General features: G+C 37.4%; 1 protein-coding gene across 8 annotated transcripts in view; it reads right to left on the minus strand.

Moving 5' to 3' along the window:
- The window catches only part of gulp1b (GULP PTB domain containing engulfment adaptor 1b), a 68,568-nt gene that overhangs the window by 25,735 nt on the left and 19,625 nt on the right, over positions 1-23,208 (minus strand). For 6 of the 8 annotated variants that reach the window (XM_055213725.2, XM_055213722.2, XM_055213720.2 and 3 more), the window contains exon 2: positions 7,082-7,165. The exons of 1 other annotated variant lie outside the window; for it this stretch is intronic. In XM_055213725.2, coding sequence (XP_055069700.1) covers positions 7,082-7,165 — 84 coding nt within the window. Of the gene's footprint in view, positions 1-7,081; positions 7,166-7,317; positions 7,433-23,208 lie in introns of those variants that run through there. One more of the 8 variants, XM_055213724.2, reaches the window with a different exon arrangement.

Raw genomic sequence — 23,208 nt, forward strand, 5'->3', positions numbered from 1 at the left:
GCAATCTGGCGTCTTAATAGAGAACACATACAGCATAGCATAATACATTGACAAACAATGAGTAAGATATGCACACTGTTTTGAAGGTTACATCCCAAAGTAAATCTGAATATGTAATAGCTAAGTCCCCATTACCCTATCTTTCTCATTAAGATCAATGACATTAACACATTGTCTAATACTAGCAATTTAAAATCAATTCTGGAATATTTTCTTAAAATAGGATAGTATTTGTCGGGTCACATTCACATATACAAGGTGTAGTAACACAATTTCTCTCATCTGTGACTATTATCCTTGAGAAATGATTCTGCATATGAGTGAGTTTAACTTTACAAGCATCAAAGTCTGTTTCTGGTGCTTCAATAGTTGTTTTTCCACCATGTCACACTCACACATGAAACCAAATGGGGTTTTGTCACAACAGTCTGTGTTTATTCCCTGCCATTCTTCTGATGACAACTTTGCAGCAAATCTAGGAAGGTTCTTCATTTCTTTTAAGAGTATGTTCCTGTAATGTTCCAAGATTGTCCACCTTTAGAATTTTCTCAAACTCAAAATTTCCTTGCTCCTGGAAAATTGTTTAAAGCATAGCATACATTCATTCTAGTGTCATGTGTAGTGAGTCTTCATAATATGGTTTTCCACCTTGGTAGAAAGACTGCTGTCCATACTCTCTAGAAATAGTTTGATTTATTTGTGCTTCTCCTATCGATTGTCCAATCTTTTTCAATTTTGAAAACAGTTCCTTAGATGAATCTTTCATAGCTATTGTTCCGATTCGTATGTCACAGGATCTTTTAGACCTGTCGTTCTGGATCTTAGCAGGTTTGGAAATGTCTGGATTTCCTATTCCAGTAGTAACTCTAGAGACGTCCTGGTTCCTCTTTCTTGAGGAAGTACCCTGGCATCACTTGTCCTGTTGGCCTTCTGGTCCAAATCGTCTTTCTCCCTAAGGTTACACATTTTAGACATCTCCATGCTTACACCTGAAACAAGAAGAATAGAAGAGGTTGCCCCCCTTTTCCCCCACAAGAACTTTTCACATTCAAAACATCAAAGTCACATATGTTTAAGCACAGAACATCAAACATCAGTAATGTTTTAAAAAATATATATTTTTTAATTATTGGCATTAAAACATTTCTTCTAAATAAATTTACATATCAATCACATTAAATCATTTTTCATGAATCTTCAATTAAATAATTTTTCATGAATCTTCAAGAATCACCCCCCTTTTGATAGTAAACATTTTTTTTTCTAAAATGTGCTACTATCATAAAACAATTCTCTAGTTCACATCAACATCTGCTTGTGACTACAGTCATGTTGTTCACACGGTGATGTGTCTGGCAAGGTTTCTTCCTTCTTTCCATTCAACAGTGCTAACTGGGTTTCTAAATTGTCTATTTTCTTAAGCAAATCACAAAAGCCCATCTGTCTTTTATGTGAAAAATGACACTGTCTTGCCTTGTGTCCTGTCTTTCCACATCTAAAGCAAACAACTTCCTGATCTTTCCATCTTTTCTCTGAACAATGCCTAGCAATGTGACCATCTTTTCCACATGCATGACAGACAAAGTTTCGATATCTCTCTTTGTCTTGACAATGCCTAGCAATGTGACCGGCGTTTCCACATGCATAGCAAAGAATAACACCTGAATTTATTCCTGCAAATCTCCTTTGTCTGTGATGGAAGCCATCAGTTAATCTAGAATATTCTGTTCTTTACTTTCTGAGTTAAGGCTCCAGACAAAGTATCAGGCAAACACATTTTTAGCACAACACATGCATCACCATCAGTAAAATTATACAGATCTGCATATCGTTCAAGATTCTTTAGAAAATCTAATGGATCCTGCTTGGCAGGGTCAAATTTCCCAATGTTCTTGATCACAATTTCTAGTTCAGATGGATTAAATGCTCTGACCATGGTAGAGGTCATATGCTCTTCCCTTCCTTCACTAGCACGCATTGTTGTAGTCACATGAACTGGTGCCACTGGAAATCTAACTGTAGAGTCAGAGTACTGACTTCTAAATGACTCAGAATCTCTTTCCCAACCCTCAGAACTTTTTTCCTGCAAATCTGGCATTTCTGAAACTGGACTACACACTGTAACATCTAACAATGTCTTACTAGCATTTTTCTCAGTTGTGCCATTCATTATCATACATTGACAAGCTGTCTGTGCTTCCTCCAAACTGTTGGCCAAAATTTCCACAGATGATTTGAGCATGTCTTTGTTAGTTCTAAGCAGTGCAATTTCATTCTGCATCTTGACCTTTTCTTCTTTCCAAATAGTTTCAATGGCCTGGTAATTTTTGGTAGAAATCACCTCAACACTGAGCCGCTCATTTTCAGCTTTTAACTCATCTACTCTCTTCCTAATTACGTTGTATGAGGCAAAAACCGCTTGAAGCGCATTGGCAATCTTTCCTTTTTCATTTTTAGGCATTTTAGGATAAGTTTCAAACTTAGAGATAGCCCATTCATATGGCTTATCAACAACGTCTTCTATTCCATCAAATAATCCCTGTGAACCGTGCTTGGTAATGTATTTAACAATCAGCTTTTCCATTTCAAACATCTTACTGAATTATGTGCAATAATTCAATAGGTATTTACAACTTACTCTTACAATGACTACACGTTATCTAGTTGCTTTAAGATATTCATTAGTCTGTTTGTTCATAGTTCCTGTACGTCGGACACTTATGAATTAACAACACAATATGTCAGGCCTCTGAACCTGAAGGTTCCTGCTTCAGACATGGCCACAGTCCGTCGGGCCTTAAGTTCATCTACACAAATGCTCACAAGCAGTTTAAAATATAACACTGTCACAATACGTCGGACACACCACACTGTATTATATTTTACAACAGTCTGTAGCACTTCAGGGGTAACAACAGTTATCAAGTTTAAAACACAGCTGCAATACCTCGAGCAAACCCAAACTGGTTCAGGTTTTTGTTTTAAACTTCACAGAGCCACGGTGCATTGGGCTCTCTACACAACAATTTTAGTTACTTTAGGAATTCTTTTGTTATAATTCTGCAACCACACTACGTTTGGTTAATTCAATTACTTTAGAATCTTAACAGAAATTATAACAATTCCAAACCAAGTTTCTTTTAACTTGAAAGTCTCACTACTTTGGAGGCCACACTTCTTCGGGCCTAAACCTCTGCTACGCCAACCCTCACAAATAGATTAAAATGTAACACTGTCACAGAACATCGGACAAAACCACATACGTCGGGCTTCTGTGTTATATTTTAAAACTATCTAGCCACAGTACTTCGGGCTTACAACACCATATATCACGTTTAAAACTCTGCTACAGTACGTCGAGCAAAACCACACTGCTTCGGGTTTTTAGTTTTAAACTTCATAGAGCCACCGTGCGTCGGGCTCTCACTACAAGAAGTTTCAGTTACTTTAGAAACTCTTTTGTTATAATTCTGCCACCACACTACGTCGGGTTGATTCAGTTACTTTAGAATCTTAACAGAAATTATAACAACACAACACCACGTTTCAGTTACTTTAGAAACACACAAACTTAAACACTTTGCTTCAATTACGTTAGAAACAAAAATTCCAATACAACTCTGCCACCACACTGCGTCGGGTTAATTCAGTTTCGTTAGAATCTCAAACAGAATTGTATAGAATAGGCTTAAGAACTCCTCCTGCTAAATTAAACAAACTAAATTCCTTCCTCTCCTTACAATTTTCTTTTCTAGATTTTTTTAAACAAGGGGGTTCCCTAAAACAAAAAAACAGCATTAAAGAAGAAAAAGTCTTTCTTACCTTTCCCCGCTTTTTTTTTTGGAAATCCCTCGCTGCTTGGCTCGCCAGTGTAAGAAAAAAATGAGGAGGACGTAGAAAATCTTGATGAAAGTAGTTTATTGTGGTAGCAGTTACAAAGCACGTCATACTTTGGGTTCAGCGGAGTCAGATTGAACCCTGAGCAAAGTCAGTCTTAACACTTTATAGTTTCAAACCTGTTTTCCCACCCCTAATGCTAATGAAGTATCCCTTTAAATGTAATTTAAGACTAATACTACAAATGACCTCTATATCTCCCACTGTGCCCAAATCCGTCATTGTAGTATCCAACTGTGTGCTCAACCAAGTGGTCAGATAATGTTTAGATAGATGTCTTTTATTATCATGAACCCTCTTTGATCTGTGTTGGTTCAAGAAGTCTCACATTTGCTCCCATACTACTATTAAGAAGTATTACTTCAGGTTATATTATTGTATTGCTTGAACTGAGATTACCATTTATGATTATCAAGCCTTTTGGAGGGATGAGCTTTATTCAACAGCTAAATTGGAGTAGAATCTTTGTCAAGGCTGACTATAAATTCTTACAGGGGTTACGCCCACTGAGTGGCAAAAGACAGAGTGGCAGCATTTGGGTACAGTGTGAAATCAGCAAAAATACGCGGGAAAACGCGTCTAAATGGGAAAAAGCTGTTAACAACAGATTAACAAGTATTCGGAGCTATCGTTTTACAGATTGCCAAGAAACACGAAAGGAGAAGTAAATAGATCATTCATGCCAACGTCCACAGACATCAGGTGGGTTGACAAGTTGCTAGTATGCACTATCAAGCAGAGGTTTTACTTTCTACTTAAAAGTATTTTGTCAAGTATTTGTATTTTATCCATGTTTTCCTTTGGAAAACATACATTCCAAAGCATATTATCATCATTTTTATTCTATTACATTTCATAAAGTTTTTACTTTACATTTAATATTTAAGTACATTAACGTACTTTTAATCAAGTAAATGTACACAATTTTAATTGTAATTAGGTATTAAATCAATTTTAATATGCAATATTAAAGAATACACAGTATGATTGTATGCTTTAGAAGTAGTGAAGTAACATTTTTCCCAATACAAACACCCTAATAAAGCACAGATGCTTAAAAAAGGTAACTAATGTAACTAAGTCTTGTCCACTTCTGCTATCAAGTCCAACTAAATTCTATTTAAGCTAATAATAGTCAGCTTTACTGGCATTTTCGCAGCAGCCGCTGTAAAAACCAGGCATTTTGTTGAACGCTTGCCACTCGACGGGGTGAGTTCCGGCATGGTCACGTGGAAAAGTAACGTCAATGCATACCCTCTATCGTTTCACTTAGCAGAAGACGTATGAGGATTGGATGCAAAACCCTTTAAGTGTGTCTGACATGTTTTCTTGTAAATGAGCATTTATTTTTTAAGCAGCCTCTTGTGTTTCGGTTCAGTAATTTCACTTAAATTGCAATCAAAAAGCTTTAGTCAGTAATTTTAATGCCTTATTTTTTATATAAATGTCGCTTTAGTCATTTCATTGGTATTGTTTTTAAAGGGACAATAAGTAGGATTTTCCACCATCTAGTGGTGAAATTGTATTTTGCATTCAAACGAATAGTGCTCTCTAGCGCCTCGCTTTTCTAAATGCGTGTTGCAACTACGGTAGCCGTTATGTACTCACTGATCTCCTTGTCCATTTAGCTAGTTCACGTGTTCTGAATGAAGACGCGTTGTGGAAACGCATTGGTAGGCTAGTGCTTTTTGTCCCTCTTTGCTATTATAGTTTATCAATATGGCAGAACGACATGGAAACCTCCTTGGACTTACCCTTCAATGTAAGTAAAGAGAAAAAATTCTAAGCTTACAAAGAAAAGTCAGATAAATGGCAGAGGTCATTTGACACCAACGAGGACATATTTATGAATAAAGACATTGACTAATAAAATACTTAAAATCCTACTTATTGTCCCTTTTCTCTGCAAAACCCTCTAAGGGCATGCAAGGTTTTTTTAGCAAAAACCTCCACTTCTTAAAAAAATCAACTTCTTTGGACAAGACGTATTAAACAGTTGCGAAATCAATCACTAAAGATACAACTAGAAACTCTGCAAGTGATAAAAGTCAGAATGTAAAAATGAAGAAATTAGGGGGCGCTGTGATGCATGTGGCTGACACAATTGGGTTGTATTCAGATCCAAGAACTCACAAAGGACTCACTGTGACGTCAGAAGGGGATAATACCGCCCCTTAATCTGCACTATCCAACCACGACATTGACATTTAGTGCCAAGATCAACTCATTTGCATTTAAAAGGACACACTCAAAATGCCACATTTTTGCCCACACCTACAAAGTGGCAATTTTAACATGCTATAATAAATTATCTATATGGTATTTATTTGAGCTAAAACTTCACATACTCTGAGAACACCAAAGATTTATTTGACATCTTAAAAAAGTCTTGTGAAATGTCCACTTTTGAATGGGGACCCGTGAATCATTCAAATTCGCTGATCTATTCATGCCTCATAACCTTAATATTCCCCCTAAATCATTTGCCATCAACCCAATGCATTCAGCAAAAATACTGTTTACACAGAGATAAGTGTCCCTCGGCAGTCGTAAAGGTCAATGAACGAGAAGTCCCGCGTAACTTCTAGTTCATTAAGCAGCACAATCGCCGTCTGAAGAAGAGCTCTCATGTATAAAAGAGTGTGTTTGAGCTTAGCAATAATTTCAGCCAACGAGTGAATTCCACTTGAGGACTATGAAATATTCAAGCCAACTTACTGCTGCATCTGCTGGCAGAGATAAACTTGACAAACATGCGCTGTGACCACACCGGCGGGTTCAGAAGCACTCCGGTCATCGTCATTAATAACGCATTAGCCTGGAAGGCAAACTTTTAGTGGAAGTAGGAGGTTTACCGCGAACGGGAACTATGTCACCTACAATGTGAATACTGATCTGTGAATTGTGGTTTTTTCAAACCACAATTGGGTAAAATAAGGACAAACACAACCGTTGTATTAGGAAATATCAGAATTAACATTATTAATCTTCCTTTTGAGGTTAAAGTATTTACGTAACTGTCGTAAACAGGCTTTTTAACTAGCTTAACCAGTAAGATCTCCTTTGTCAATCAGCTTCAAAAGAAAGACCATGCTAGCTGTACAATAGATGAGGACCACCTGCTGGTCCCTCATCCCCATCAGTCAAAACCCATTATTGGAATATTGACAAGGTAACATCTTACCCTTTCTCCTATTAAAAGCTCTGTTCATTCTGCAGTTTTCAAGATGTGCCTGTGATGCGCAGACAGAGTCAGATGAGACACCACCTGAAAAATATCAAAGATGATTAAAATTGTTGAAAGAGCCAAACAATTTATTTACCAATTGCCATAAAATGTAATCCAATATGGATAACTAGATCTTCCTTTGGGGAACTGTGAGTCACTAGATTACTGGTGAAGGTGATTACAGATTTAACCTTATGTAGACCCGTGCTGCAAGTTACTACGTTTACAATCCAATCCTGGAGTCAGAATCGCACCCCTGAGCACGATGCTTGACTTTGTGTGGAGTTTGCTACAGCTAGACTGTGCTGCCAATTAGTTTAGTGTATGTCAGTTTCACTTTCGGTGTGAAAGACAATTCGGTGCAAAGCCGACTAATATTTTATAGCCACTTAAACGTGTTTCCTTGCACAGATTCATCGGTATGTACTATGTAGAATAAGGATTTCTGTGGATCAGAACATATCCCTCCTCAGACAATGGGGTGACGTCAATCGCCACTTTTGCCGTGAAGTGTTCGGTTGATGTTGAACATGGTGAGTGAAATGACACAGAAGTAAGAGGGATCAAAGCCTTTAAGAAAAACTGACTGCCAAACTGAACTAAACCTGCTATTTTCAAGAACAAAAATGAACTTATTTAGGGGTCGATCCTCCTGCACATGAACAAACCAGGGCTTTGAACCAGATTTTTTTCCCCAATTGGTTCGTTCCGAACAGAAACCGTATTTTATGTTTCCGGTTTTCAGTTTAACTGTAAAATTGACATTCCTGAACTGGTTAGAACCAAAAAAATAAAGTTCTTGAACCGGTTAATAATGTTCCATTTCAGCTACATACAAATAAGTAGGCTGATCATTAGGACATTAAACATAATTTATTAGTCTACATAATTTTCCTTAAGTCTCTATCTTGTCATCAAACATTAAAAAAGGCTACATTATGTAAGCGGCATAACTGTAATTCTAACATGCCTACATTTGTTGAGTGCACTTAAACACACGCACGCACACAGACGGAGGACGAATACCAAATGGCGCTTCGGGAAGAAGGTGCAGCATAAACAGTCGCTCCACATAAAGTGAAAATTAAGTTGTTTTTTAGTGCTTTAATCGGCAAATGTATTTTAATGGACTACATTATGAGACACAGTAGTGCAACTCTCTCTCAAGTTTATACATCAAGAGTTCAGATCTTTAAAGTGCATAGGGATAATCATGTTTGATTGGAGTTGGACCAGACACATTCAACCGCATGTGCGGCTGTGCGTACAGAAAATTGCTCACTTTAGCGCCTTTTTGCTGTAAAATTGTTTAAAAAAGTGTTAACATTTGCAAGTCTTTGAAACACATGCAAATGATCAACTTTCACCCTATTTTAATTTGCGTATTAATCCGCGAATCGCAAGCACGATCCGTTACACCACTAATTAGTATTAAAAAAACAAACATTTTGAGATACTTGGTAGCCTACAATTTTACCTCTTATAATTGAGCATTAGAGACTTGGGCTTGAGTAGGCTACTTGCTGGTGGCAAGCTTCTTATTTCTCCGATGAGTCAATGACGACCGAAAGTGAACTTCACAGAGTAATCCACAGAAATCTTGTCTAAGAATGAAAAAAATAACGTATTAAACGATTACCTTTATTTTAAATAAACGATTCTGTTCCGGAAAATATATTTTTTGAAAGTTTCTGGTTTCGTTTCTGTTCCTTGCAAAATATCAAAAGTTTCTGGTTTCCGTTTTTGTTCCCTGAACCAGTTCAAAGCCTTGGAACAAACTCACCACCAACACAACAAATACATTTTTTTGTGTTTAATAATTCGCAATCATTTCACCTCCTTGCCATACAAAGCACATTGTCTCCTGTTTTTTTTTTAAAGATTAAAGAGTTTATTATCATATTTAGCCTACAGGAAACACTTTATTGCACTATACAATGAAATTCTTACTCCGTGAATCCTCTAGCAGCATAAAATGTAAAAATGTAACACGAAACATACACAATACTAAATTAGCCAATTGCAAATGTGTATATATATGTATATATATATATATATATATATATATATATATATATATATATATATATATATATATATATATATATATATATATATATATATATATATATATATATATATATATATATATATATATATATATAAATACATACAAATATATATATAAACCCATATAGATATACATATAAAATTTTAAACAGTAGAGGCATATATAGTGTTCAGTGCAATTTTAAATACAAATGGTGGAATTCATTTATTCCGATGCCGTCTTTTACTGAGATCTTTGCACTTGATTTTTTGATACTGAGTTTCGATGATGGGAGCAAGAGTCAAGTGGCTTCTAAAAAGCACTGAACAACAGGGAAGCACGACTCTTCTCAGAGTCAAAGCCTTGCTCTCAGACTGATCTGAGTGCATGAAACACTTTTGCCTGCTTTGCCAGAACTTCAGACTGTCAATCAAGAATAGTCCTCAGAGAAAGAAATGGAAGAAGTTTTATTTATACAGCGTCTATCCGCAGCTCAAGGTTGCTTTACATGGTTATTTTCATAATACATTTGATCAGAACACACATTACATGAGGTCACATAAAGCCAGCATTAGTTAAAGTACATATTAAATACTTTGGGTACTGTACGCATAGTCTGCTATTATATGCTATTATACCCTTGTATGTAATCATTTCTGCTGCTGATGTAGAAAATGAGCCAGGAGAGAGCACACCCAGTGATGCCGACATAAGAAAGGCGAAAGATAAGTATTTCATGGCAGATGGTGTCAAATCCAGAGCTTATATCAAGGATATCAGTATATATGCAGGATCACACTGACAGGATGTAAAACTGAACATCATAAATCTTAAATCACTTACAACAAAAGAAGTAGTGAGAGAGAGAGAGAGAGAGAGAGAGAGAGAGAGAGAGAGAGAGAGAGACAGAGAGAGAGAGACAGAGAGAGAGACAGAGAGAGAGAGAGAGAGAGAGAGAGAAAGAGAGAGAGAGAGAGAGAGAGAGGAGCGTGATTCGCCCTCAACATAATATGCAGGAGGGGTATATGACGAATAAGAAGTAGATCATATTAGAAATAGAGGGGGAGCGCACAAGAAAGACGGTGCCAGGCCAATTTTACAGTATTTGACCCAACGAGGAGTAAAAACAACCAAGCATTTTGGGTTGAAACAACCAAGCATATGTTAAATTACAACCCAACAGGATCAGTTTGTGCCTTTTTAACCAAGCACTGGGTTTAAAAGGATTGCAACAACCAGAAAGTGTCAATAGCAGTGATTCTCAACCAGGGAGCTTCTCAACCCACCAGCAAGAACAAGGTGCTAGTTCAGAGCTAGTGCTTTTGCTAGTTCGGAGTTGGTTCGACTGGCGAGCCTTCTAAGAACCGGTTTGCCTTTGCATGTGCTAGAGAGCCACCACAGAGCCAAGTCTTATGTCACTGTATACGTCTCATCTTTCCCAGTAACGTTAGCGCAGCAGCGGCAAACACAAACACACCATCAACGATGTTGGATGCTGCATTATTATTAATAGTCAATGCCTTGCGTACCTACATTGGCATCCAAACGCAGTGAATCCAACAAGTAATTTATATAAACAACTAACAACGTTAGCCTTAGCATGCAGCTACACTCTTAGGGGGCATGCACACCAACGTTTTTACACCCACGTCCGGCGCATGTTTTCAATTGTTTCCAGTGGAACCTCTGCGTTTTTTCAAATAAGCCAGCTGTACATTTCAAATGTAGCCGTGATTTTGTCTATATCGCGAATATAAGATGACCCCCCAATTTTTCAGTCTATTTTTAGTACAAAAACCTTGTCTTATATTCGGTTATATACGGTACTGTAACAGATTGGTAAAGTAAAGATACTAAAACATTAAAACCATGTCTGCATTTGTGATCGTAGAAACATCAAACAACAAGTGCTACTCTACACTGCACAAAATTCGTGTTTGATTCATGTGTCAGGATCCTGTGTTTTAGTATTGGTTTATTCTGCCAACTCATTTCCCGGGTCTTGTCACTTTTTACCCGCTCCCTTACTTGTTATTGATTTCAGCTGTGTCTCTCATTAGTTGTCCCTATTTATTGTCCTTGTGTTTGATGTTCTGTGCTCGTTCGTCTTGTCACATACCCGGTTGTTCTGCTTGTAAGTTTTGTTTGATATCTCAGTCGTAGTCCGTTTAATGTTCTGAAGTGTTTATTGTTTGTTTTGTTTAGTGTCGTGTTTTCCCTGCCTTGTTTTACCCCCTCGTGGGTTTTATTTTCCCCTGTTTGTTAATAAATCCTTTTCATTGTCACGTCTGCATTTGGGTTCGTTTCTTGTCTAAATCCCTCAAATTACGAACGAGCCAGAATTGAACCCAGCAGACATGCACAGCCGTCCTGCACGGAGGGGTCGGAGTTATCGCCTGGAGTGTGAACCGGGTCCTATCTGGTTCGATCCACTTGTGTATGGACCCGGGATTAACTCCAGGTGGAACCCGACCAGAACCGCCGAGCCCCTTCCACTGTCATCTATTCCCGAGGGACATGTCTTGGGAATGTTGGGGCTCGGCCACTCAGAACTGTTTTCTCCATCTCCAGAGAGCTCCTCCCCACCTGTGTCCCTTCGAGGAAAGTGAGAGAGGAGGATCTCCTGGGTTTCTTGGTCGGGGGGGTCCTCCTCGGAGTTGGTTGCACCTCGTCCACTTTCTGCCCCGCGGCCGCGAAAGAAGAGGAGGAGGGGTACTCTTGACCAGCCGCAGCCAGATTCGAAGCAGCCGCCAGCGCTCCCGGAGCCGCCGACGCAGCCGCCAGCGTGCCCGGAGCCTCCGACGCAGCCGCCAGCGCAACCCCAGCCGTGTGCGCAGCCAGCGCAACCCCAGCCGGGTTTTGTCCCTTCCTGTCATGCCCCTCCCAGGACTTATACGAAGTTCACCCGGACTACTTCCCCACACTCCCATCCTGAACCACCCCCTATGAACTGTTGTGTTCCCCCACCCCCCTTTCTTGTTTATTATTTTTATTGTCCCACCCCAATCCTATTATTGTTATTGCCTGTTTGCCCCTGTTAGTGTTTGTTATGTTCTCGTGGTTCCTGTCTTGTATCCAGTCTGTTATGTCCCATGTTTAGTGTTCCCCCTGAGGAGGGTCTGGTAGCCTCTCCTTAAGGGGGGGGGGGGGGGTACTGTCAGGATCCTGTCGGAATCAGGTCTTATTATATCTAGTCTTTGTGACAGGGTCCTGGCAGTTCCATGTTTTATGTGGGAAATGCGTGGTTTTAGTATTGGTTTATTCTGACCACGCATTTCTCGGGTCTCGTCACTTTTTACCCGCTCCCTTACTTGTTATTGATTTCAGCTGTGTCCCTCATTAGTTGTCCCTGTTTATTGTCCTTGTGTTTGATGTTTTGTGCTCGTTTGTCTTGTCACATACCCGGCTGTTCTGCTTGTAAGTTTTGTTTGATATCTCAGTCGTAATCCGTTTAATGTTCTGAAGTGTTTATTGTTTGTTTTGTTTAGTGTCGTGTTTTCCCTGCCTTGTTTTACCCCCTCGTGGGTTTTATTTTTCCCTGTTTGTTAATAAATCCTTTTCATTGTCACGTATGCATTTGAGTTCGTTTCTTGTCTAAATCCCTCACATCATGGTTTAATCAGTAGTAAAGAGTTTAAATATGAAAACATAGACGACTTACAGGCTATGAGTCAGAAGCGGGTGGAATTATGGTAATGACCGTCACGTCCTCGTCAACCAGCCCAGGAAGTAAACTGTAGCCTACAATCCGCGTGTTTGTTGTAGTCCAAGAAAAGAGATTTACGCTGGAAATGTTAACTCGCGTCATCGTTTACTTTGGGATTTGTACCTTTTGCATATCGTTAACATGTACTAATACACATTTACACACCAAAGGAAATGTAAAATTGTGAAACGGATAATTGGTACTCTTTAACATTTTCAGAATTTCTATTGTTTATTTGTTAAAACCAAAAATCTTTTGTTTTGTATTCCTTGCTATAACTTACAGGTCTATTTGATTTATTTTTTCCAGTTTAAACAGAGTCACAAAATTAGATTAAAATGGGACAGACCAACCATTGGGTTAAATTAACCCAGAAAATGGGTTTAAATGGTTTTTACATTTAAATCAACAATGAGTTAAAACAACCCAGTTAAATTTCAACACAACGAGCTGTGCTCGTCCCTTTTTAACCCCAATATAAATACAAAATTTGGTTTAGTTTGGGTCGGGTCAGCTTACTTTTGGGAGCTTTTCCATTGGGTGCAGTACGTAGTACCCGATACTTTTTTCGTACCACCTCGGTTGGGGTACTATGCAATGGAAAAGCGCCAAAAGATATTCATATATTTAAAGGCTCCAAACACTTTGTGGGGCCACTGTATGCAAAATCCAGATCAAGAAAGATAAGCTGAATGTCTTAGTAGACTGATGTTTATGTTTTGAATGCTGAAAGGTCAACCTACTACAATACAAAAGATCACTCTAAAGTCACAAAGCATGACCTTCAAAATGAGTATAAATATGACACTGATGCATAACAGTTCGATTTTAACTGAACTCACTGAAGACAAATGCTATTCCAAGATGATCAGCAATAAGACTTTATATTTTGCGATAAAGATATACAGGTATGTGTAGTAAATGCCATTAAAGATCTGTTCAGACAGCCTACTAAATACGGTGCTTTTACCCAGTGTGACAAGCTAACAAAAGAGATTATTATTCACATAAAATCATGACGTTTTTTCTTTTAAGGAGCATTACCATTCATGACAAGACCCATAGACCCACCAGCCATAACCAATTCAGGGCCATTAATTTTTACTTTCCGTTTCCGCCTTCAAATGAGCTTCTCAAGCCATTCAGCTTCACGCTAGCTTCTTAACAAAGGTGAAAGATCACGTTACCAATGACAGAAAGAGCAGTAAGGTATTTTAATATATTTAAATAAAAGCACAGTTTTGACAAAAGGTGAGATAATGGCTTTAATTATATTTCTAAAATGAGAAACGGCTCAGTGGCCTGTATCTGAGAAACATTTTTGACTAACTCATTTAAAGTTAAGGTGCAAACCAGGAGAGAGAGCACAGAAACCAATCTCATTCCAGTCATCTTCCATTTCAGGATACACATCAAATCGCATTTAGCTGCAGATATTAAACGGTGCTGGAAATAAGTTCAGTGACTCCCAAGGATCAAAGTGCAATGTGTTCGCACACACACACCTGCATGCAAGTATTTGTCACAGGGATCAGATTTTGAGCAGCAGAAGCTGATCTTCTGAATCTTTATGAAGTTTTAATGGTCTGTACTCTCAAAGCTGTACCTATGCTCTTGATACATCAAAACTGTTTGTCTTGTAATCTTTAATCAAAACGTAATAACTTTGAAACGTTTTCATTTTTCCAATGACGTCAGTCTGATAGGGAAAAAACCAAACACGCTTCAAATCCTTCCATCTAACCACCTGTGTGCTAGAAAATGCGACCACTATTTGAAACGATCAAAGCAAACAAAGCTACATTTTCTAGCACTAGACAGGCAGTCGTGATATCAAAACTGATATTATTGGCTTTCCAATACACATTCTTAATCTTACTGTGCACAAATTCATCTGTGGACGTTTTCCTATTAATTTTCATAAGAAAAATGTATTTACCCACTATACCACTTCCATTTTTTGAATGACATAAACTGATTTTACTGGAAGTTATGCAATCAATCAGCCACAAATGCATTATCACAATGACAGATACACTGCAGGCTCCTGTTGGACTGAATGTCATCCATAGTACCTGGGGGAAGGTTAAAAAACCACTCAGGAAAAAGCTGGTCAAGAAAAAAAAATTTGCTTTTTGAAAAGAAATAACCAGCATGTGTTGTGTTTGCACTCCCTTGTATGGAAAAATGATATGCTGATGTTTTTTAAGTAGCTTAACCAGCAGGACTTTACTGGGCTTCATCATAAACACATTGCTGGTTTGATGAGCTACGTAAATACTTGTACACCTGTTAAAATGCCATAGCACTAACTATAGACCATTATGAAAAATTATTGGCCACCATAAAAAGCATCTGTAGCCAGTAAACATAGTTAGCTTGAATATTTACAATATAAGCTTCAATATTTACAATTAAAAAACCCGCCTTCATTTTATGTCTTCTAAAGAGTAAACAGTTATGAGCAGTCTTAGCTGGTTCCAATATTCAGATTCATCAATGCCGCTACAGAGCTATTCATAAGCCAAACAAGTTTGGCATTAGAGATATGGGAACCAAAAGGGACATGATGTTCTGTGAAGCACATAATCTCATTATCAGGAAAGTTAAGAAAGCCAATTAAGCCGTAAATCAGCAGACAGAATCATTCGAATATGAAGCATGACGTCTTGCAAGATAATCGCAACAAAGTCTCAGCAAAACTTTAAGACAAAATAGACATAAATAACATAAAAATATTAGTTCTTAAATTTCCAAAAGTCCTATTTGTCGACCGCATACGTCATAGAGGATTATTATTATTATTATTACAGAAAAGCAACTGTTACATTTTAGGGTAACAATAAAACTACGATTGTATGTCTTATGTTTTTAACTGAATGGCGTATGCGGTCAACAAATATGACTTCCAGAAGACGCACCGAAATCCTGGCCATGACGCGTCCGGGAAGAATGGCACGTATGGTCACCCCAAATTTGTGTACAATAAATCTGTTTTAGTTATTAGCCCGTTGGCTAATTGGTTTCTAACGTACACGTTAACATTACTTTTCTTTAATAAAACACTTATATAGTCATACAATACGACATTTTATGACAACAACTAAGTATTCATCTTCAATTCTTACAGACAAGGCATGTTGTAAACACTTTTCTTTACAAGTTTTTTAAGAACAATTGACTAATAGTAGTTTTACCTATTTATACACACATTTGTACCTCTCACAAAAGATTTCCGATTTGTTTCTCGTTCTTACATGGGTTTTGATTGTTCTGAATTCCGCAACGTAGCGCTTGTCCACAGATAAAGCCTGAAGGATTGGCATTATACGCATTTTTACATGTGTGTAGAAAATAATTATATTATATTAATATATATATATATTTTACTTATAGTATTTGATAACAGCTTACGTGATTATTGCGTACATGTGGTATAAGTTGCTCTTGCATTTTTCGTACATTTTTAGTACAACAGTTTTTTGTCGAATCTGCTAAATTTCTGAAAAAATTGTGCGTACGCATGCTTAGTGAACAAGACCCATTGACTGGAGTACATCAGCCCGGCGCAGTTATCATTTTCACGTTTAGCATAACGTTGTTTAAATAGCAAATGCATTTATGCCCATTTGTGCACCCAGGTGTTGCTATTTAGATGCAACTAAAATAGACTATGCCATTGACCAACTTAAACCTGGTCTAAAGTCAATGGTGCAATATTATTTAATTTTAATTTTATTATTCAAAGAGCGCGTTAGTAGCATGAGTCTATAAATAGGACGAAAACATGCATTTGCCTTTTATACGCATGGATGTGCAGCAGCGCAAAAACTTTTTAAATATTAAAAATTAAAGAATTAAAATAGTAAGCAGGGTTTTTTTGCTTTTAAAAAGTGCTAATATTGCATCTATTTTCATTTTTCTTAATGCTAACCCACGGATTTATTGTATATTATGATTTTGTACCTTTGGATATGGTAAGATGAGAAACATTTTTAAGTAATATTTTTCAAAACACTCACGGCATTGTCAGAGTGCCGAAATGCTTCTCTTCACGTTTATAAATTCTTTATCTTCTGTTTGTTACAAATAAAGTCTTTTTACTCTTTTTATTCTTATACATTTTTTTTTAGATTACAGTGATCATACTATATCAGCAATTAAAACACAGTTTTTTTTACTTATTACTCCATTACTGAATTAAGGACGGTTAAAGAGAACCAATTACAAAAATAACCATTTCAATAAATAAAACACAACACAGTTTTTTAACATCAATCTTAAACTAGTTGGCTTCTTCCTCTGCTTACAATTTTTCCACTTACAAACTCTGCTATGTAAATAATCAATCCCGCTTGGGGTGAGCGCAACTGGCTTTTGAAGAGGATGAGAGATGAGACTCTCATTGGTTTATTGAGGATTACACCCAAAACACACCCATTACTCATTACGAGAATGGGAACAACCCTTTTAGACTGTGTGCCAGGCGCACAAACCATTTTTCCCATTGTTAAACAAGCAAAAGTGGATTTGGACTGGCGTACTGGCGCCATGCGCTTTAGACCATGCACGTAGATCGTTAAAATAGGGCCCATCATGCTTTAAGTGCAAATTGAATTTCTATCCCCCACAGGGAACACATAATGATAAATGTAACTTAAAACCACTGAAAAGGAGCTTTGAAAAAAAGCGTCTGCCAAATGCATAAATGTAAATGAATTGGGAAATGAATTAGTCAGCGGCCCAGCAAATCTACATTACAGTGTATCAATGAACTTCACTGGCACATATATTGGGTTCAACATCAAACCAAACACACGATAGGCAGCACCGCAGCAGGTCTCGTGGGCAGTGCCTACTTTGACAAGACAAAGCACTTGGAATAATGAGGCAGCTTTATAAATCCTAGGCTGTGACTTAGAGCATGAGTTAAACCAGTTTTTATAATTTTGCTCTAATCTTCATGGCTGTTTCTGCATGATAAGGACTTCCCTTGGTGAAATGCTGCAACTACTCCGGTTGCTTAAAATATGCCCATATTTTACTGTTAGGGATTGATTTCCAAGCGGCCATTTCCTCATGTCCCATATGTGAAGCAGTACAGCAGTTCAAGGACGGACTAAACTAATTTCAATCATTTGGCTTGTTTTTCTGCAAGTGAATCTAAATGAGTGAGAGGCAGGAGCAGCCAAGGCAAACTCTGTCTGCATCTGATGTTCAAGTGCTCCTGTCAAGGCTGATCGAGCTAAACACTCCCACCAATGGCATAACAGCTTGTTCTTATTTACCAAAGGAATGTCGGATAATGAGACTTATTGAAGTTCTCTTAAAGAAACAAATGTTTACTTGAATATACAATGACCGTATTGGAGTTCACATTAATACATTAAACAGTAACTGGTGTAGACAGTCTAATCCATTGTTCTTTTTCTTTTTATAATCCTAGAGGTCTATTAGGATGCTGCTGCTACACTGCTTAAAGGAAAGCGATATGTCAGTTTTTAAAACTAAACTTAAAACTTTCTTATTTTCTATGGCTCTTAACATTCCCTGATCTTATGATTGGGTTTAATTTTTTGAGTTTTCTCTATTTTTATGGATGTTTTCATTATTTTTATTTGTGTAAACCTTTTTGCTTTGTATAGCACTTTGGTCTGCTTTGGCAGTTTTTAAAAGTGCTTTATGAATAAACATTAATTGATTGAACCGGGTGTGCCTCATATGTCTTGAAAAGTGAAGCCTCTGACTTTTTGATCCCTCCCTGGTGGCTGGCTGCAGTATAAGTCATAAACCCCACCCTCTCCATTCAAACGAATGGGACTCTGCTCTAAATAAAAAAATTATTTACACTTCCAATAAAAATTTCTAAAAGATTGTTTTGGTCTTTTAAAGCAACACTAAAGAATTTTTGCTTTTTGCTCCCCCTACAGGTTGGAAGCAAAATTGTCCATTATCACTGTCTGTAACACGTTTATGGAGATTAAGGATAGCTGTTCAATATTATGCGCGCAACAATGACGGAGAACTCACAAACGCATCACTCAAAAACCGGTTTATTTCTCCGTACACAGGTAAAACCTCCGTTAAGACATGTTACTAAACAAAACACTAATTTGGCATGAGCAAAAATAAAAGTAATAGGAACAACGGACATAGCATCAGACTTCCACATACATGTGTTAAAAACTGAAGAATTCACCCTTAGCGCATGCGCACATTCACCTCACATACACAACAACAAAGCAAAGGCACATTGCTCTTAAAGGGGTCACACGTTCTTAAAGGTGTAGCACTACTCCACTCGTTACATGTCGTAAATAATTTAACCTACTGCAGCAAAGCTGGCTCGGATTGGATTATAGGTCTGCCATAAAGCAAGTTTTTGTAGTTTTCACTCGAAATACAGGACCGCGACCCGGCGGTTGGAAACTTCTTTAGTGCGCTTTTGGCCGATAGAGGGCTGCTAAGCGGATGTGAAAGTGCCGTTCACCCTGTTTCGAATGGATGAACGACTGAAACTTTTTTGGAAATGTTATTTTAAGGTAAAAAAAACTCTTTAGTGTTACTTTAAGGTACTTGTTATCACGCTGATATATGTTCAATTGTTCATTTTTGTGTAAGTTTCTTTTTAGCTAGTAATTTGATGCTATAGAAACGGGGTGCGTCATTATGATTGGCGTGGTTGAATTGGGCGGAAGTTTGATACCGCGGCTCCGCCTCCTGCTCCACGTATGATTCCGTCTGAGCATGCCTTGGCTCCAAACTGATGTTTTACGTAACATGGCGGCGACCATGGTCGAACTTTTTTAACTTTAATTCAATACAATGGAAGGAGGCGACGTTGCGTCATCCATCTTTTTTACAGTCTATGGATTGAACACTTATAAGTCCCTTGGGGTCAAAATTACCCCCAAGCCACATTTCTTTAGTTAAAATAATGGTTCCCTTCATCTCAGTGGATTAAGATTTTGTGACTTTTCTAGATTATCTGTCAATATTCATATTAAAAACTGCCCTTGATTCAGTCGATCTGAAGATGTGTAAAAATTTACAACAGAGGCCCTTGGGGATCAACTGAAAATGAATGGGAAATGCAATTTTTTTTAAATGAATCAAAAAAACAAACAAAACAATGCGTCTAGAATAAATCTGAAAAGAAGGCCTGGTACTAGAACACAAATGCAATATAGAATAGACATGCTCAATCACACACACACACACACACACACACACACACACACACACACACACACACACACACACACACACGCACAAACACACACAAACACACACACACACACACGCAGTCAAATTTCTGTGGCATTTTGTAAAAACAGACATTTCAAAATGCATCAAAAACTACAAAAAAGTTCACAAAATCACTAAAGTAGTGATGTGAGCAGTTGGTCACATCCAGTGAAATAAATGGGTCTCTGCTGGTCAAAATTATTTAATTCCTAAACTGTAATTGTTTTATGTTTTTTTTTAAACGCCAGATGACCGAATTCAACGCATAACATCTAGATCAATATCTAAAAACAATTTAAATGACCTCTAATGTAAACAGGAAAATCGGGGGTTATGAGGGTTAAGGCAATCTAGGATAATGTTTGCTTGTCCTAAAAAAGTGTAAACATTGTGAATCTATGAAACTGTCAAAGCATTGCTTAAATGCGTGAGTTTGGGGTGGGGATATCAGTTTACACGACCGGTAAGATGAGGGGAATCTTTGGAAAACTAGAATGAATAGCTTTTAATCCACTTCCATTTAGCTTCATATTTGAAAAAGCTAAATTAAAATCTTTGTAAATACATCCCCCTGGAACATACAGTACAGTACCTGGAACCTTTGGGGTGAGTGAGTGCATCCTTTACATGGTAAATTAGTCAGACGTCTGATTCTAAGGGAACATGTAAACTAATAGATGAATGTACTGTATATGGAATGCACTTTAATGTTCTCTGAATGAAATAGTCTGGCAAATGCATAAACTTATACCTAACTTATACCTACAAATGAGTTGATACAGAGCTAAGAGAAAAAGTGAGTCTAGCATGACCAGCCTATATTTGTATTATTGTCTGAATTGAATAACAGAGCATTTCCAATTTGCTTCTTACCATCAGACCGCTGAACACGAAACATGCACATCTGAGGTAATGTATTTGCACTGTAGTAGATATTCTGAACCAACCTTGAAGGGATAGTTCAGTGAAAAATGAAAATGACCCCATGATTTACTCACCCTCAAGCCATCCGAGATACACATGTCCATCATCTTTCAGACGAAAACAATTGGAGTTATTTTAGAAATACTTGTCCTTGCTCTTCCAAGATTTATAAGTGTAGTAGGGGCCAGGAAACAACTTCTGACTTTGAAGGCAAAAAAATGCATCCATCCTTCACAAAAACAATCCACATGGCTCCAGGTTTAGGGTTAGGTTTTCTGAGGGTAATCAATGCAATTTTGTAAGAAAAATATCAATGTTTAAAACTTTACAAACAAAAACAACTAGCTTCCGGTAATGACGCCAATAATGAGTGTAAAATTTGGTTGCCATATTGAAACAAATCAATACAATCTGTGTGTTTACATTTCAACTTCTACGACTTGCATATATGCAAATGCACCCTGTTTCTTCTTGACAACTCTGACTAAATGCAAATGACATATTCAGGTTGGATTTTTTCGAAAATACAGTATATATTTATTTCCTAAAAGAAACCACAAAGCCAAAAGCCTGCAAACATATACTGAATATACTAAATCCCTTCAAATGAATTGCCACATTATCCCTATGTGTTTAGCTCCAGTAAATGAGTTTCTCTTATTTTCTAACAAGCCACAGCCTGTAGGCAGAATATTTTGCTTCTTTACTTTAATCCCTGGTCCTAATGTGTTGTTAGTTTGTATTTTAGTCAGTCATGTTGATGCACCTTTTGATGAGGCGAGGGCATGAACAAAGAGACAAACACATCATTAATGAGCAATTTTTTTCCAACACCAATTTAAACTAACAATGTCACAACGCCGTGACATAAACAAACAACTTCAGATGATTCTTTGCATGCCGACATCCCCTTTGCAGCGAAATCAACGTAATGTCAAAAAGCAAATTGCAACAATTTATGATTCATCTTTTTGAATAATGAAAAGACCCTAAAATAAGCTCTATCTGCAAATATAATGCAGTCTGGCTTTGGAATAAATACCGTGTTAACACCTCGCAAAGCATTTTGAGTTATGTAAATAACCAACTTAAAGGGTAAAGCACAGCGCAGTACTGTGCACGGCTTTGAATGCCATTTTTCTTGCATTAAAAATGAATGATGCGAACTTAGAAGATTTAATAAGAAAATTAAGTCTGATTCTGGGTCATGTCTGTCTGGTAGTACAAGCAGCAGATTTTTTTTTTATAAAACGTGTATAATGGGGAGTGCCAACTATTTTTAGAAAGGGAAACTAATAGTTCCCCTGCAAAAATAATGCTAATGCAAAAATAATTAAATACAAAAAAAAATACATTTTTACGAACGATGCAGGTTTTTCCATTTCATTTGGGTTATTGTACAGCTAAAAAAAGGGACGCAACAATTTAATAAGGTTTAAGATTCTGTTGAATAAATTTGTGTCTGCATTTGCAAACCTCTCGATGAGGAAGAAAAGCAGGCTGCAGTCAATGCCAAAGACAAACCAGAGCATCTCCAGCCGCAGATAGGGCTGTCGAATGCATGCACACACATACTGTATGACTATTGTGTTGAGATAAAAAAAACAGAGAAGACATTAGGACAATGAACCAGAACCAGTCCAGCTGTATACATCAAAAGCACCAGTTCTAAATTTTGTTCACTGGCTAATACAGATATACTAAAGCGCTTCTTAATAATGGAGAAATTAACTATGTAACCAGTAGATTATAAAGTCTAACCAACCATATAATCTTTGTATTTAATTCAAAGAAAAATTGCAGGGGAAAAACATTGCGGTTATAAAAAACCAAAGGTTTCTGTATTAACAAGCACACCTTACTTTACTAGAGATCACACTGCATTTAGATCATCATTATAGACAATAAATTCCTATAGATTATGAGTAAACCAGCTGAGAAGTGCTGATAGAAAACAGTGAATGGAGCAACTAAACAGGGGATGCTTGGCATATTTATGGCCCTTTCTTTCTGGTGCTGGTCTGGTACAGAGATAAGCCTCTTCCCCTTCTGCACAGGTAACACAAAACACCTGTAAAGACACCCTGTGATCTGTTTCCATGGATTGTGGTTGCATAAAAAGTGAGGGCAACAATATATCTATCTAAAGACGCA

This window comes from Misgurnus anguillicaudatus, chromosome 8 (genome assembly GCF_027580225.2).
Source record: "Misgurnus anguillicaudatus chromosome 8, ASM2758022v2, whole genome shotgun sequence".
In the NCBI taxonomy this organism is placed as follows: domain Eukaryota; kingdom Metazoa; phylum Chordata; class Actinopteri; order Cypriniformes; family Cobitidae; genus Misgurnus; species Misgurnus anguillicaudatus.